The 15,268-nt window shown below is 37.7% G+C and overlaps 3 protein-coding genes across 5 annotated transcripts; all 3 read left to right on the top strand.

Annotated features, from left to right (window-relative positions):
• The first annotated feature begins 904 nt into the window (after positions 1 to 904).
• On the top strand, positions 905 to 7,040 carry LOC26532184 (uncharacterized). Its single transcript, XM_015182597.2, has 5 exons — positions 905 to 1,661; positions 2,618 to 2,792; positions 2,878 to 3,030; positions 6,453 to 6,604; positions 6,715 to 7,040. The coding sequence occupies exons 1-5, from the start codon at positions 1,564 to 1,566 to the stop codon at positions 6,950 to 6,952; spliced, it is 816 nt and encodes a 271-aa protein (XP_015038083.2). The 5' UTR covers positions 905 to 1,563; the 3' UTR covers positions 6,953 to 7,040.
• Positions 7,041 to 9,078: 2,038 nt separating this feature from the next.
• On the top strand, positions 9,079 to 11,568 carry LOC26534414 (tensin-2-like). Of its 2 annotated transcripts, none has more exons than XM_015182596.2 (2): positions 9,079 to 9,300; positions 9,803 to 11,568. In XM_015182596.2, exon 2 carries the CDS (start codon positions 9,839 to 9,841, stop codon positions 11,441 to 11,443), a length of 1,605 nt encoding a protein of 534 aa, XP_015038082.2. In that variant the 5' UTR covers positions 9,079 to 9,300; positions 9,803 to 9,838; the 3' UTR covers positions 11,444 to 11,568. The 2 variants fall into 2 exon arrangements, with proteins under 2 accessions (XP_015038082.2, XP_033232465.1); XM_033376574.1 differs by having other exon boundaries at positions 9,147 to 9,164.
• Positions 11,569 to 12,681: 1,113 nt separating this feature from the next.
• LOC6897793 (phenoloxidase-activating factor 2) lies at positions 12,682 to 14,731 on the top strand. 2 transcript variants are annotated; one of them, XM_015182595.2, is made up of 3 exons: positions 12,682 to 12,843; positions 12,913 to 13,030; positions 13,348 to 14,731. In XM_015182595.2, exon 3 carries the CDS (start codon positions 13,354 to 13,356, stop codon positions 14,641 to 14,643), a length of 1,290 nt encoding a protein of 429 aa, XP_015038081.2. In that variant the 5' UTR covers positions 12,682 to 12,843; positions 12,913 to 13,030; positions 13,348 to 13,353; the 3' UTR covers positions 14,644 to 14,731. The 2 variants fall into 2 exon arrangements, with proteins under 2 accessions (XP_015038081.2, XP_002137898.2); XM_002137862.3 differs by lacking the exon at positions 12,913 to 13,030.
• Positions 14,732 to 15,268: the final 537 nt, after the last annotated feature.

The following is a 15,268-nucleotide window of genomic DNA, read 5'->3' as shown; positions in this document are numbered from 1 at the left end:
TATAATTACGTATAAAATATATTGTATTGTTTACATGACGCATAAGCTCACATATATCGACTGTTATCCGGCCACTAAAAACAATTTTCATACTAGATTCTCAAATATTAGTAAATATTACTGTTTTGATGCTTGAAGGAAGCATATTGCCAGTTCTTGCATATTATCAGTCTCCCACCTACGGCGGCTTCCCGCCCGGCTTCTCACTCTTTCAGTGGCTTAGCAATTAATGGTGGACTTTCATGAGTAGGGGCTGGTCAAAATAGCTTAACGTTAATATTGTGGTAGGTTCACGCAGGCACGTCCCACAACTGTCATCTCACACATTGTTATATTTGATCTCCCACAATATTCTTTTAAAAGATTTCCCGCTTTATTAAAAGAGAAATACTAAATACTTATTAGAAGGTCCGTCAATCAGAATTTCGGATGAGACCGGACAGAAGGAAGAATCTCCGTTACATATTCTGCTTTCCAACCAACAAGAGTATAAAAAGTATTAAAAGCTTTGCGATTTAATGAAACAATAATTTATGGAGTCCACATACAGTAATAAAAACTGAAAGTCATGATCACAGTTCGTCAAAATTATTCTGACGATGATTCTCGGCAAAAGCAGTGTAGACCATGATTCAATTATAGTACGACTTACCGGCTTTACTTGTTTCTCTTCCAAACGTTGCAACTAAGAATTAATTCCGTTGAAGACCTTTTTATCTTTATCTTAAAATAAACGATATATGTATGTACACTATAAGTGATACTACAAAACTGCACTACATTTTGCCATAGTTCGAAAACTTAACAAGATCAAGGCAGTGTAATTTATGACGCTTGTGCGGTTGACAGCGTCAACGGCTCTGATTGTTTCGCTCACACATTTGAACAGTAGTTTCGATTCAACCGCTCGCACGAAAGGTATCGGTATCCGTGAACGGGTGAGCTTGAATTTTCAGGTTTGCTTGAAGCTTGGAGTGGGCAATAATTTATAAAGTGCTTTGCTTTGATAGGCACATGTTCGCTAAATAGGAAGCAAATAATTACGGTGTGTGTGCGTGTACGTGCGTGTGTGTGTGTGTGTGCTGTGTCTGTTTGAGAGAAAAGTGTCCGCGTTAGAGTGACTCAAAATTTGGGGAATAGTTCATTTTTGTGAAACATTTCTAGTAGAGAGTTTGTATATGTGCGGGTGTAGTACACCTTAATATTGTGATTTGACGTTGATTTGAATGTGCGTGCATTTTAATTTCGCGTGTGACAAACCAATAGAATTAATAATTCTTAAAAATTCTTCAATGATCTGTCACACCCGTACCCACAGTACAATTGCTTTGATATACTTATACTATGCGGACACTTAATGCACAAAGTTCGTACATGATGTCACGTTACATCCAAATGTATTTATAGACCTCTTATAAGGTGCTAGCTTAAGGTGCAAGTGTCAGCCACACATTGACCTCGGACTGTTATCGCAAAGTAGAAGAAGCAAAAATAATAATAATTGAGCTGTTCAATACAAGCAACAGCAAAGCATACTGAAAAAAGCCTCGCCGATTTATTAAAATGTATGTGGTTAGACTTATAATGTGCATTACGTTTATGGCGGCTTTGGTTGATGTTGTTACGCCACGTGATGAAGCTAAGCAGGAAAAATCATTCAGGTAATTAAAAACAATCTTCCCACATACATATTTAACTATAGACTTTATGAAGATTTCATCTTTGTTCTAAGGAAAGAATAAGTAGTTTGAAAGGTTTTAGATCCAACCAGCTCAAAACTATTTTAATGATACACTACTACGGTTCGCGTTTCAGAGGCCACTCTTTTTAAGTAACATTTTTGTAAAGCCCGTTATTTCCGTTATAATCTACTATTATACATATGTATGTATTTTTATGTACATATGTATGTAAGGAGGATGGCACGTTCATAGAATCCGTCAAATCATATCCGACGGTTTTTAACAAATCATAAAGAAACTTTTGTGCAATTTCAAGAAGATAATAATATTGCCATCACTTATTAATACATATATGTATAATTAGTTCGCAATGATCCACGATAAATAATAGTACCGTACTAAGATATTTACTATAGAGTTATCACAGTGTATTCGTGGATTGGATATATTGGAGTGGTACTCTCAGATCTTATTGAAGCAGTTTAATCAGTGAATATTCGCACTCTTTTACAAGAGGGGACTCTAAACAAGCAGCTTAACAGCCTTAAATAGCCATCAAATAGTTGCGCTTATAACTCAATCGGTAGTTTTATTGAGTGCTCAATAAACCCAACTGAAATTCCTTATTCCTACACTATTGTAAAAATACATAGGCTTTGGATTCTGATCGGAGTATTGTTTAATCTGAAACATACTCCAACAAACTATCTCCAATACCTGTTCTCTTAAGATCTGTGGCATAGGTGGCCTCGGTCACGTATAATGATTACTTACTGGATTGACGCGATTTTACTAGATCGGTGTTGCCAGGGAAAGAAAGGGAATAGGCCGTTTATGTTATTCTTATATGCAGTGGCTAATTTATTGAATTATATATACTGATACTATGTTAGTACAACGTCTTTGATATCAGATCTTGAAATTTTATGACAAAGGTCCCACGCTTTTTCAAAAAATGCGAGTAATGAAGATGACTTTGAAAAGGATGATATCGGCTGGACTAATATCAACGAAGAGGTGGATGTTGTAACACCAATGGTCCTTTTGCATCTGCAAAAGCTGGGTATAGAACATTTACAGTTGCCCGACATGAAAGAGAGTATATCAATAGTAAGTTAATGAAAAATAAGATACAAAATAAATATTTTAATAACATGAAAACATCTAATTATATTATCAACTTTATTTAATACAGAAACCCCTGTTCATCACATACGAGGCGGGTCTCCATTTGACTAATGGGATAGTCTACAACCTGTATGGTATAGCGCGACATGGGGACGCGTTTATGACGTATGAAGGCAAATCGTTCCTGAGCAGATTTTATTTAAAAATAAATAAACTTCAGGTGAGAAAGAACCACAAGGTTTTAAAATACTTACATCTCAGAATATTGTGTACATGTGAAGGGACGTATCCAGCTTTAAAAGAATTGAACAGCTGTACGTACTTACATATATTTCACGATATTTACGATCAATTGAGCTTGAATGTAGGGAAGCCATAGAGGTTTTTGGGTTTATTACTCGGACTGAAACTACCTGGTTGTGCGTTTCTGTCTGGGATCATCACGTAACGAGCTTCGGCTTGGTGTGGCTTTGGCCATTTTTGGGCCATTTATGGTGCATTTATGTTTTTCGAAATCGCTTATATCAGTATACATGAGTACATTAGAAGTCCTTTGTTATCTCACACTAACAGAGTCTATTAATAAGCAGATATATATGTGTTGGCAGCGGTACGGAATATCAAAAACTAAAAATTACCTAAATTGTTTGACTTATAATAATTATATAATTATCATTTTATTGGAAATAATAAATCTAAATTGTAAGGCGCCACAAACTACTCTGACCATGAATCTTTCCGTAGCCTTTGCCGCGACTACAACAAATTTTTCCCTCTTTATATACCCGATTTTCAATATGAGTATTGGGGTATATTAGATTTGTGGTGAAAATGGATGAGCCGATTGAGCCCTGTCTGTCTGTCCGTCCCTATCAGCGCCTTGTGCTCAAAGACATACCAATCTGGATCAGATCGGATCATTTTTATAGCCAAAAGGAACAAATCAATTTGCAGTGGCTACGCAGCGCCCGACGTCACGCTCAGACTGATTTTCTGTCTCTCTCGCACGCACTCTTTGTCGTGTCGTTTAATATTCGCGGCGTCTGCCGGAGGAGAGCCATACTGCGGTCTACGCCGCAACTCACAACGTTCCCCTACGTTTCCTTTGATACTTGCGCTCCCAAAGTAAAATCTTCTTTAATGAATAATTTAAGTTAACTTTCTTCTGCCTTGTATTGTGTACCGAACTTTCCAGTAGCTGATAATTTTATGATTTGTACATTCCTATTTTTACACAGTTTAACTGTACATAAAAGAACTCTAAAGATTAAACATTAAACTTTAAATGGCGAACCCAAACCGAAAGCTTAATAGACTAAAAGATGACGTATTTTTTATGTTTTTTGAAAAGAGGCACATCGGTACAATGCCAGGTGTATGCTCTTTTCAAGGCGTTAGCATATTTCAAGATCATAGCCATTTGATGATTGTCCCCGTCCAAGTTACCTAATAAGGCAACAACTTCTATGCATTTCTGTAAATGTGCTCATGTATATACACATACATGTACATATGAACATTGCATGTTTGCTAAAATCTCACTTTGAACCATATTCAAGAAATACATTTCATTTGATATGTAAAAAGTCTGTGAATAATTACATTTTATATTTTCTTTATTGTACCTTGAAACATTGGGAGGTGTGGTTTCTTATACCCTTGCTGTGGGCATGTACATTTATCGCATTGTATTCTAGAATCTAAATCAGTGTGAGCTTCCGCGTCGAATTTTTCTGCAGGCTTCTGTGGCATCAAACATACATTTTATACCCGATACTCAAAATAAATATTGGTGTATATTAGATTTGTGGTGAAAATAGATGTGTGTAACGTCCAGAATGAATCTTTTCCGACCCCATAAAGTATATATATTCTTGATCAGCATCAATAGCGGATTCGATTGAGCCCTGTCTGTCTGTCCGTCCCTATCAGCGCCTAGTGCTCAAACACTATAAGAGCTAGAGCAACGATGTTTTGGATCCAGAGTTCTGTGATATGTCACTGGTTCAAGTATATTTCAAAACTTGCTTGACCCTTGCTTAAACTATTCACCCTGTCCATCGATTCTTTTTGCTTCCCCCCCATCTGGAAGGAATCGTTTATAATTCCTCTCCATAAAAAAGGTAGCAAATCGGACGCAAAAAATTATAGAGGTATAGCAAAGTTATCCGCTATTCCCAAAATGTTTGAGAAAGTATTAACTCCACACTTGCAACATCTTTGCAAGTCACTTATATCTCCAACTCAGCATGGAATTATAAGGCAGCGATCAACCACCACGAACTTGTCAGAGTTAAAGGCTTTCAAGGTATCTTACAGACGGATGTTATTTACACCGACTTTAGTAAAGCATTCGACTCTGTAAACCATTCCCTTTTAGCACATAAACTTGACCTTTTAGGGTTTCCGCCCAACCTCCTGAGATGGATTTCTAGCTATCTTTGTTTCAGGTCTAAAAGAGTCCTCTTCTAAAACTCCCTCTCTTTACCAGTAAAGGTTTCTTCGGGAGTACCACAGGGCAGCCATCTAGGCCCCTTACTCTTCATACTCTTTATTAATGACTTGCCTTCAGTATTAACATACTCTCGAGTACTAATGTATGCGGATGATGTTAAACCCTGTGTCCAATATATTTCATTTCATTCTCGCTTGGAATCCGATCTCAATAACTTTCAGTCATGGTGTTGTGCGAACTTGTTACACCTTAATGCCTCGAAATGCAAAGTTATGACATTTCATCGTTCTAGCTCCTTGTTGGCTCCCTCCCTATACCCTATTTGGTGGTTCTCTTGAGAGAATTACCCTGGTGGATGATCTAGGTGTTATGTTAGACCCCAAGTTAAAGTTTCCGAACACATTTCTACCATGGTAAATAAGGCCATGGGCGTGCTTGGGTTTATAAAGAGGTGGTCAAAGGAATTTGACGATCCCTATATAACAAAGACTCTCTATACCTCGCTTGTTCGTCCGATCTTAGAATACGGCTCCTGTGTATGGTGCCCTCAGTACAAAGTACACCAGGACCGTATAGAATCAGTACAGAACAACTTTTTACTCTTTGCTCTGCGGGGCCTTAACTGGGATGCGGGTCACTCCCCTCCCCGGTTACTCCCATCATACTCTAGTAGACTACTATTAGTAAACCTCCCATTCTTAGTTAACCGTAGAAAGATGCTTGGTGTGATTTTTATGCACAACTTGATCAGGGGTGACATAGACAGCCCTGATCTGTTGAGCCGCATAAAGTTCACGATTCCTATTAGACTTACTAGAAATTTTATACCGTTATTCCTTCCACTTTGTAGATCGAATTATTCCTTGCATGAACCGTTTAGGGTCTTATGCTCGGATTATAATTCCCTCTTCCATGTCATATCCACCACTAATTCGCTTCCTCTTATTAAATTACTAATCCTTACACACCTTTCTAGTAATTAGTAATTGTAGTGGTATTTTTATTTTTATGTTTATTTTAAATGCATGTCTAGTTCTCTTAGAAACTTTCGTTCTAATCTTACTCGAATATTAGTCTAACAGCTATCTTTCCTCCATGCTCCGGTAACAGCCTTCTGCATGTCAATGTCCACAAATATAAAAATTCGGGAATTTGCTTACTTTGTAGTTTTGTTTTTTTATTCATAGTTCGAATACAACTTTTTCCTTAAACTGATGGCAATTGAAGGATATGGAAAGGTTATGGGTTCATTGGACGATACGGTCGTATATGCCGAGTTAGCTGTAAACGTCATCAACTCCAAGCTTCATCTTCACGATTTTCGTATAATGGAATTCAGGTAATTGGAAAGTGAGATATGTGCAATAGTTACAGTGCAAATTTGATAACACTGGGCTATAATTTAATAATATATGAAAAATTTATTTTTTATTTCTTTTTAATTAACAGTAATATCCATGTACAATTAGATCAGGCTCGGCTGATAAGACAGCTGACTGGAATTATTTTAAGCCCTATAACAAATTTTTTTAAAGATCGCATAACAACCTCAATAGCAGATGGTCTTAAAGATCAAATGCAATCAGTGATGGATGATTTCAACAACGAGGATCCGTTACAGCTACGTGAATTTACCAAGAAATTGTTATCTGGAATAACTGGAAACACGCCAGAAGATCTTGATTAATACTACATATGTGAATTAGTTTTTTAAGAACAAATAATCGTTTGAGTGGTAACATTGTGGTTTCTGATTGATAATAAACAGTTTTATAAAAAACAAAAAAAATTCTCTTTATAATGTTTTTTACAATATTTGTTTCCCAATACTCGAAGAATCAACCGCTCAACTTCTGAGCAGCGGGTTTTTATTTGTTTGCTTCAAAAAGCCGGTGCCTGGGTCTTCTTCTGTGAAGCTGAACCCATAGTGATTTACCGAAGTTTATTAGTAAGTGCTAAAGCTTGAACATTTTTCCCTTTACTATGAATGTGACATGTTTGGACTTCCATTTAACATTGGCTAACAGGTGAGTAGTAACAAATACTAACCAATACCAAGATGTTGCATGAGGGATGAAAAGCTGTTTTATGGCGTGGGTGTTCATGACTATTTTCACCTACTCGGCGCCTGGGCTGTTGATTCGGTCAGAGAATCCGAAAACGTGGGCTCATCTGGTCTGAAAATTTGCAGCAACAGATACACAGTCTTTAGGGATGTGCAAAATACGATCTCCTCGCACAAGCGAAAGGATAAGAACGGAATGCCCAATACAATAACAAATTTTGTGTCTTCAGCATGACGAGCCATATGAAGGGTACGTCAAAGACTTTGTATTTATTGTAGGATTCTGGTAAGTCTCAGCTGCCCAAAGGCATACGAGTATATTAAATTCGTATGGATGTTTGTAACAGCCCAAAGAAAGCGTTTCTGACCCTAGCAAGTATAAAACTGTTTATATATTCTTAATCAGGATCAGGATTAATAGGACCGTTAGACCGTCTGCCTGTATCGAGGAGCTCCCCGATCTCATGACCATAAGAGTTGCAGTAACTGGATTTTGTGTATAAAGTGTATTTTACACGCTGCTTTCCGCCACCTCAAATCACCCACTTCAGTATAGCCAGATTAAACAAAATATGTTGAACCGAACCAGTCATTTGCCTCGTTGAACACCTGACTTTTAAGCGCATTAACGGTGGAGCAGTGCCCTCTTGAGTGCAAAAATGGCTAGGAAGCTAATTTTAAGTTTGACTAAAACGTTACGACTGCTTTAATGCATTTTATTATACATTTCAGGACCAGTTTAGGCTATAGGACTGTCACTTTGTAAAAAAATCATAAAAAATCTTAACACAAAAAGAGCAAACCAATCAATTCTATACCTTTTTAATGCAGTGGTATTTGGAATTATTTTATATTTTGTTTTATTTTGTTTTTGTTTATATTTTGATTAAAAATTTAGTTAACAAATAGGTAATATTAAAATAACAAAATTATAATGGTTATAGGAGTTTGTGCATGAGGTTTGTTTTTGTTGGAAGCGCTTCGTCTGCATACAGTTTAAGTAAGTAGTACAGTACTTAGTAAGTACATTTAATTAGATTGCTTAGGCGAAATTACACATAATATTTGTATAATAAATGCATGCTTAGCTTTTTTAGTTACGTTTAGTTATAATTTTCCTCAAATAATTGTCTAATATCTATCTTTCCTGGATCTGCCCGGGAACTGCTCGTAACACGCATTGGCTTGGTGTCGAATGGGACACTTAATGGTGCAGTCATTGCAAATCAGATCCCAATTACTAAAAGATAATACATACATACATATGGCCATATATCTTTTGTTAATGTTGAATAGGCAACGCTAATAATGTTGACCATAAAAATCAAAGTGAAGACCTACGTTCAATTAGTTCAACTTAGGTTTTTTCTTTGGTATAAACGTGCATGTGTACATAGGTATTCACATATGTGCGTATGTTTGTCTATATAAATATTCATCATTTGTAAATATGTACAAATATAAATGAATCTTTTGTTGTTTTAAAAATGTATTCTTTCTTTATTTTGACTCTGACCCCGTTTCTATAACCTATTGGTCGGATATGTCTTTATTCATAAATACATATATAAATATGTTACATATGGATGTACATACATATGTATTTTTAGTGAGATCCTAAATTTTTCTAAACTTTCAAAACTTTAGAGCTTTATTTACTATACATACGCACATATGTACATACGTATGTGAGTACATATATGTATTTATAAATGTATGCATGCTTCTATAATGAGAAGCGAAAATAATAAGCTTTTATGCTTGCCAGCTGCCCCAATAGTCAACTGCTAGATGCTGTCCATGCCGGGCGCGCTTTTGAAGCACGGATAAAGTGGTACCGATTCACTCGAACGCAAATATATAGAATTGTACATGGTGCAGATATATACATAGTTTTCTGTACGTGTACGCATATAAATAAACGACGATAAACCGAAATAGGCTCGATATTTGTTCTTCGGCGAATACTTGTAAGTGAGCTAAAAATCCATGGCGTTTGCACGAAGAAAACCCCAGTAATTTGTTTGTGCTAAAATTAATATATTTTAATAAATAATATCGAACACCAGAACTGATATGAGCACATTATTCTCGATATATGTAAATATATATACACATATGTATTCTTACATATAATACTTGTAGGGTACAGTAAATGTCCGCGTTACCGTTTGCCAATATTGCTTTCAACGCTCCGTATCAAAAATACTCTGGCATATGTAAATATGATTGACTTTTTATTAGCTTAAATTAAATTATTTATATTTCGGTTATATGCGGCTGTACAAAGAAGAACAAAAAAAATGCATTTATTGGTAAACCACTGATGGATGAACGGAATTTTGGAACATAGAGATTGAGAGCAATACATACACATACATATAAGTAGATACGATTGCAGTACTGTGCCCAAGACTCTAAAATCACCATTTAAATTATTTAGAATTATTTTCTTTTTCTTTTGTCATTTAGACGCTGATAAGTTGCATACTGGTGTTTGACTTCAAAATGACATCTGTGTATGGACCTATTCCTGCAGGTGAGATCGCTCCCTCTGGTGAAACCCGCACAAGTCCGGAATCGGATGACACAGAGAATATACCTTACCATGCACGTGAAAATGCTCGACCCTTTACTTATGGGAACCTTCCTGTGGGATTTAATACAAGTGACTTAAGCCATGTCCCTTCAGAAATTGTTGAAACACCAAGTGCAAGACGTATTCAAAGCACCTACAAAAACAGTCCTTCAAGCACTCGTAAAAGCACAAGACCCGGCATTTCGCCCTCTCGTCCTGTGCTAAGAAAGACGCCTTCACGTCAAGAGTTTGAAGAAATGTTGATGGAACGAAAAGAAAAATCTTTGCGGGAACAAAACAATGCCGCAACTAAGTTGGCGCAAGAAGCATCCATACAAAAGGAGTTCGATGAGCTGCATGAAAAGCTCAATAAAACCATTCTTTCTTCGCAAAATATAAATGGATCTAAACAAGACAAACAGATAGACTTCACAGATTCAACAAAAACTTCTTTATGCCCTTCCCAAAGCTCAGAAAATGTTGATTCCTCCCTGCTTGCGGTAGAAAAGAAACGTCCGGAGACGCCAACGTTTCCGGTTGTTCAGAAGTTGGTCAACAGTGAGCGATGTATTAGCCCGTACCCATCAGGAACTGCAAAGTCCGTAACGTCTGGCGAGCAGGGGTTGATTGCACAACCAAGTATTACTCAAGATGTGGAGCCACATTTGGTAAAGTTTGCTAAAGATTTATCGCAGTTTTGGTACAAGCCGCATATGACTAGAGAAGAGGCTGTGCTGTTGCTACGCACCGCACAGGTCGGGACATTTCTCATACGAAATTCAACCACATATCGTGATTCTTATGGGCTTGTGCTGCGGGTAGCGAAAGCTCCACCATCTATACCTAGTACATCAGGAAACGGGGATGAGCTGGTACGCCATTTTCTTTTAGAGCCTACGAATCGAGGCATTCGTCTTAAAGGATGCGCCAACGAACCTATATTTACGTCGCTATCAGCTTTTGTCTATCAGCACTCAATTAACAGTTTAGCGCTGCCATGCACGCTTGTTATACCATATCAGGACTTGCTCTTGAATTCTCCCGACAATGAACTGATGTCCAGACAAAAACAGATTCTTGTACAGGGCGCTGCATGTAACGTACTTTATCTATACCAGTGCGATACGGAATCGCTTACTGGGCTCGAGGCCGTTCGCAAATCCGTTCATCAAATGTACTTGGATGCCAAATATTCCCTTCCAATAGAAGTGCATTTAAAGATATCACAAGAGGGCATTACATTGACCGACAACACCCGTAAGACGTTTTTTCGAAGACATTATCCAGCACAGAATATTTCTCACTTCAGTATGGACCCAAATCAACGATTTTGGAGTGTCAATGCAACCGACGAAGGTTTGCAGCGATCAGTCAACAAGTCAATATTTGCCTTCGTAGCACGTCCGTTGACTGGTACAAAGGACAACCAATGCCACATTTTCTGCGATTTAGCCTCCTCGCAACCAGCATCAGCAATTGTATCATTTGCCAATAAAGTTCTTCCATTAAGTAAATCCAGCTGTAAGATGCTATGAGCAAAACTAATGTTATATTTACATTTTGTATTTATTTTAAAGATAGTCGGATGTTTTTATGATGTAGTGCACAACTAAAAGAAGCTAACAAAATAATAAAATAAATATTAAATAAATCAACCGTACTTTCTATACGCTTGCAGCCGAATAGAGGTCAAAAGTCATTTTTGTGAGCGCCTTGGCTAATCTGAATCAGATAGAGAATTTTCAAAATTGGAAGCTTTGAGGAAATCGAATTTTTACTTTAGAAGATATGAGCATTCAATGCTGATAATATTTTCTGTGAGCAGAAATTCAGTCAATTTTTATGAACATAATGCATTTTTTGGGTCAAATAAACAGAAGCTATTTATCGTATAATTATTTTTTGTTTCGGTCTCTTTTCTTAGGTGTTAATACAAATTACACTGAATGATAACGGTATAATAACGTTAGCGTTACTACTTATTTATTTATTGGATATTGGATATAGTGGATATTAGAATATTCTAAAGGTGCATTTATAGTGGGATTGCACGACTACTTTTTAGCAAACGACTCGTGAGAATAGAGTAAACTAGAGGGTAAACACCCTAGCCAAGCCCCGCTACGCTCATCTAGTCTTCATTTGCTTACTATGTTGGTACTATTCTATACGAAGCCTTAACTTAGAAAATTCATAAAAACAACAAATAGAGTATTTTCTATTCTCTAAGGAAAACTTCGGGGGGCTTAGGGGCTCTTCGGCCATTGTCGATACAAAAACACAGCGTTTAAATGGGTTAGTATACTCTTTAAAATTGGTTTTCATATTTTAAATTTAAACTAAGGGTTTTATTTGTGCCCTATTCAAGTGGCGCGTATTGTAATCTCATAGGTATAAAGAGAAGGGCCAAAGAAATTTAAGCTCTACACGCTGAGTCTCATCTCTTCATAAAAAGAGCGGAGTGTTTACTCAGCTTGAATAAATATACTGGTATGTATAGTTACTAAACCGGTTTGACAAGCTAATTTTCAATTGTTACATTCTCATATTAAAACATTTCCAGTCGCTCTTAGTTTCTTATTCACATTATATGTACGTTCACCACATCTCAGCTCTTATCAGGGCTCGGGAGACAAAAGCGCTCTCTGCACTCGGGCTTCTCGAGTAGAGAATAAGATTCGAACATAGTGCTGATGTCGGGGCTACGTACGGCTACGAGTACCTACCTCGAATTTCAACTCACTCGGCTTACTTATCTCATTTGATTCAAGTTTTCAGCGGCAGTCGTATTCACAGCTTTGGAAGCGCCGCGTTTCGTGGTCCGTAGATTAGTAACACCAGAGGCAGGTTATCAACTAAGATTGGGTTTCGCCTCAGTTTAAAAGTTACTCATAATTTTGCCGATAAGTCAAGGTTATACAAAATTAAGAAACAAGTGAGTAATGTGTTGTTTAGTCTTTAAATTTAAAATTTCCCATACCTGAACGATATTCTGTTATTGTAGGGGACAAGGGATTTTACAGTTGTCAATGAAAACAACGTAACTTTTCTCAGCAATAAACAGTAGCTTGATGCAGATCACAGCATAGTAAAATAGTTCAACCGTGATTCTTACGAAGAAAGTAAGTACAAGAAAGTATAAGTATATATACATATATAATAAAATGTATAGTGAAAATATTCTGTATAGTGGGCTTAGAATTAAACAAGCTTTTCAAGCCAAGACATACATACTTTGCACCGGGCAGCAGGTTTCCGACAAATGGATTGAGTTAGTTTGCATTTAATCAGAAGGACTGTACTTGTTGTATTCCTTCAGCTCAATAGTTCAGCCGGGCTAGATGATTATTCGTTTCAAATGTGGGGAAGAATTTAAATAAATTAACATCACATACAAAATATCTAATATGTAACAATATCCGTATCTTTTCAATTACAGACTACGATGAATAGGTATAGAAACCTCTGCCACTTGGTAATACTGGGTGCATTTTTGACTTTAAGTGCAAAAGGTGCTCCGCAGCAAGACTTGAACGCGGAGAAAAACATTCAAGAAATATTCAACACGAATATAGGAACACCAACAAACAATTCGCCGCCTCTAACGCAGCCATCTAGTGGAATTGGATTAGTAGTAACACCAGAACCAATAGATCCCTCAAGCCCACTGACGAATTTTGAATCTATAAGCGGAAAAACGGCCACTTGCAACTGTGTTCCCTATTATAAATGTGACCCGTCCACTAACAGTGTAACGGAGGACGAGTCGTTTGACGGATTTGGTGTAATCGATATCCGCTTTAACGACGACGATCCAGTCTGCCCTTCTTCTGTTGACATCTGTTGTGATGGGAATAGGACACGCTCTGAGACGCTGAACCCCACCCCGTTGGATAAACGACCGAACCAAGTACGGGGCTGCGGCATTCGCAACGTCGGTGGCTTGGACTTTACGCTCTCCGGAGTCACCCAGAATGAAGCAGGTTTTGGCGAGTTTCCATGGACAGTAGCTCTGCTGCATGCAGGCAATTTCAGCTATTTCTGTGCCGGTTCACTGATACACCCACAAGTAGTTCTGACTGCGGTGCACTGTGTCGAGACTCATAGTCCGGGGAGCTTCATGGTTCGAGCGGGTGAGTGGGACTCTCAAACAACCAAAGAGCGTCTTCCTTATCAGGACAGAGCTGTGCAACGTATTATTACACACCCACAATTCAAAAGTCGAAACATAGCTAATGATTTTGCGCTCGTAATTCTCGCTCAGTCGGTTACTTTGGATGATCACATCAATGTGGTCTGCTTGCCACGACAAGGTGAAACTGCCGCACCCTCCACTATCTGTACTTCTACTGGCTGGGGCAAGGACGTATTTGGATCTCCGGGAAAGTACAGTGTAATAATGAAAAGTGTGCCGTTGCCTGTCGTGGACTTTAACACGTGCCAAACACGGCTGCGGAACACGCGACTTGGCCCAAAGTTTGCCTTGGATAAGTCATTTATGTGTGCCGGCGGTCAGCGCGGCGTAGACACTTGCCAAGGCGATGGTGGTGCACCACTTGCCTGCCCCATTGGTCTTGCCTCCGAGAATCGTTATCAACAGAGCGGTATTGTTGCTTGGGGAATTGGCTGCAACGATGAGGTGCCAGCGGCATATGCTAATGTGGCATTGGCACGAGATTGGATTGATCAGCAAATGTTAGCCAATGGTTTTGGAACAGCGGTGTACACCATATGATAATTTTCTGAACTTAAACTTTTCAGTTTAATTTTATAGTCGCCTGTTTCTTTGAATAATGAAATTAAATTAAATGATCAAATTATAACAGGCTTTTTTACTATGGATACATACTTTGAAGTTTAATTTTGCAGCTCGATTTGATAATGATACAATTATCTAACATAATCCTTATATGTATCTATCAAGTTTGTTATAATACTTCCTTTTTATCAAACTAAAGCCGAGGCTTTTAATACTCTTGAACGATCTGACATATGTACACAAATGTAGGGTTGGCAGCCCATAAACCAGCTGCTCTATCGCTACGGATAGTCAGGGGTATAAGAGGAAGATATGTTGATATAGGAGTAAGAGTTCGACTACGGAAGCGGAAAGATGTGGGTAATAAAATATGAATAGGAACGCAAGTGTAATCTATTTGAAACGAAGAATAAATATTATACCTTTACTGTACTGTATTGTACTATGTAAATAAAAGTTCCCTCTGTAGGTTAGGTCAGGTTAAGGCAGTAGCTGGGGAGAGGGAAGAACCTCCCTCCCAGCTCACTGAGGTCTTCTTTAGCCTGTTCTTTACTCAAAGACTCAACGAAAAAAAAATCTTCAGAAATTAAAAACTTTTTTC

This window comes from Drosophila pseudoobscura, chromosome 2 (assembly GCF_009870125.1).
Source record: "Drosophila pseudoobscura strain MV-25-SWS-2005 chromosome 2, UCI_Dpse_MV25, whole genome shotgun sequence".
NCBI lineage: Eukaryota > Metazoa > Arthropoda > Insecta > Diptera > Drosophilidae > Drosophila > Drosophila pseudoobscura.
This window is presented reverse-complemented; position numbering and strand designations above follow the sequence as displayed.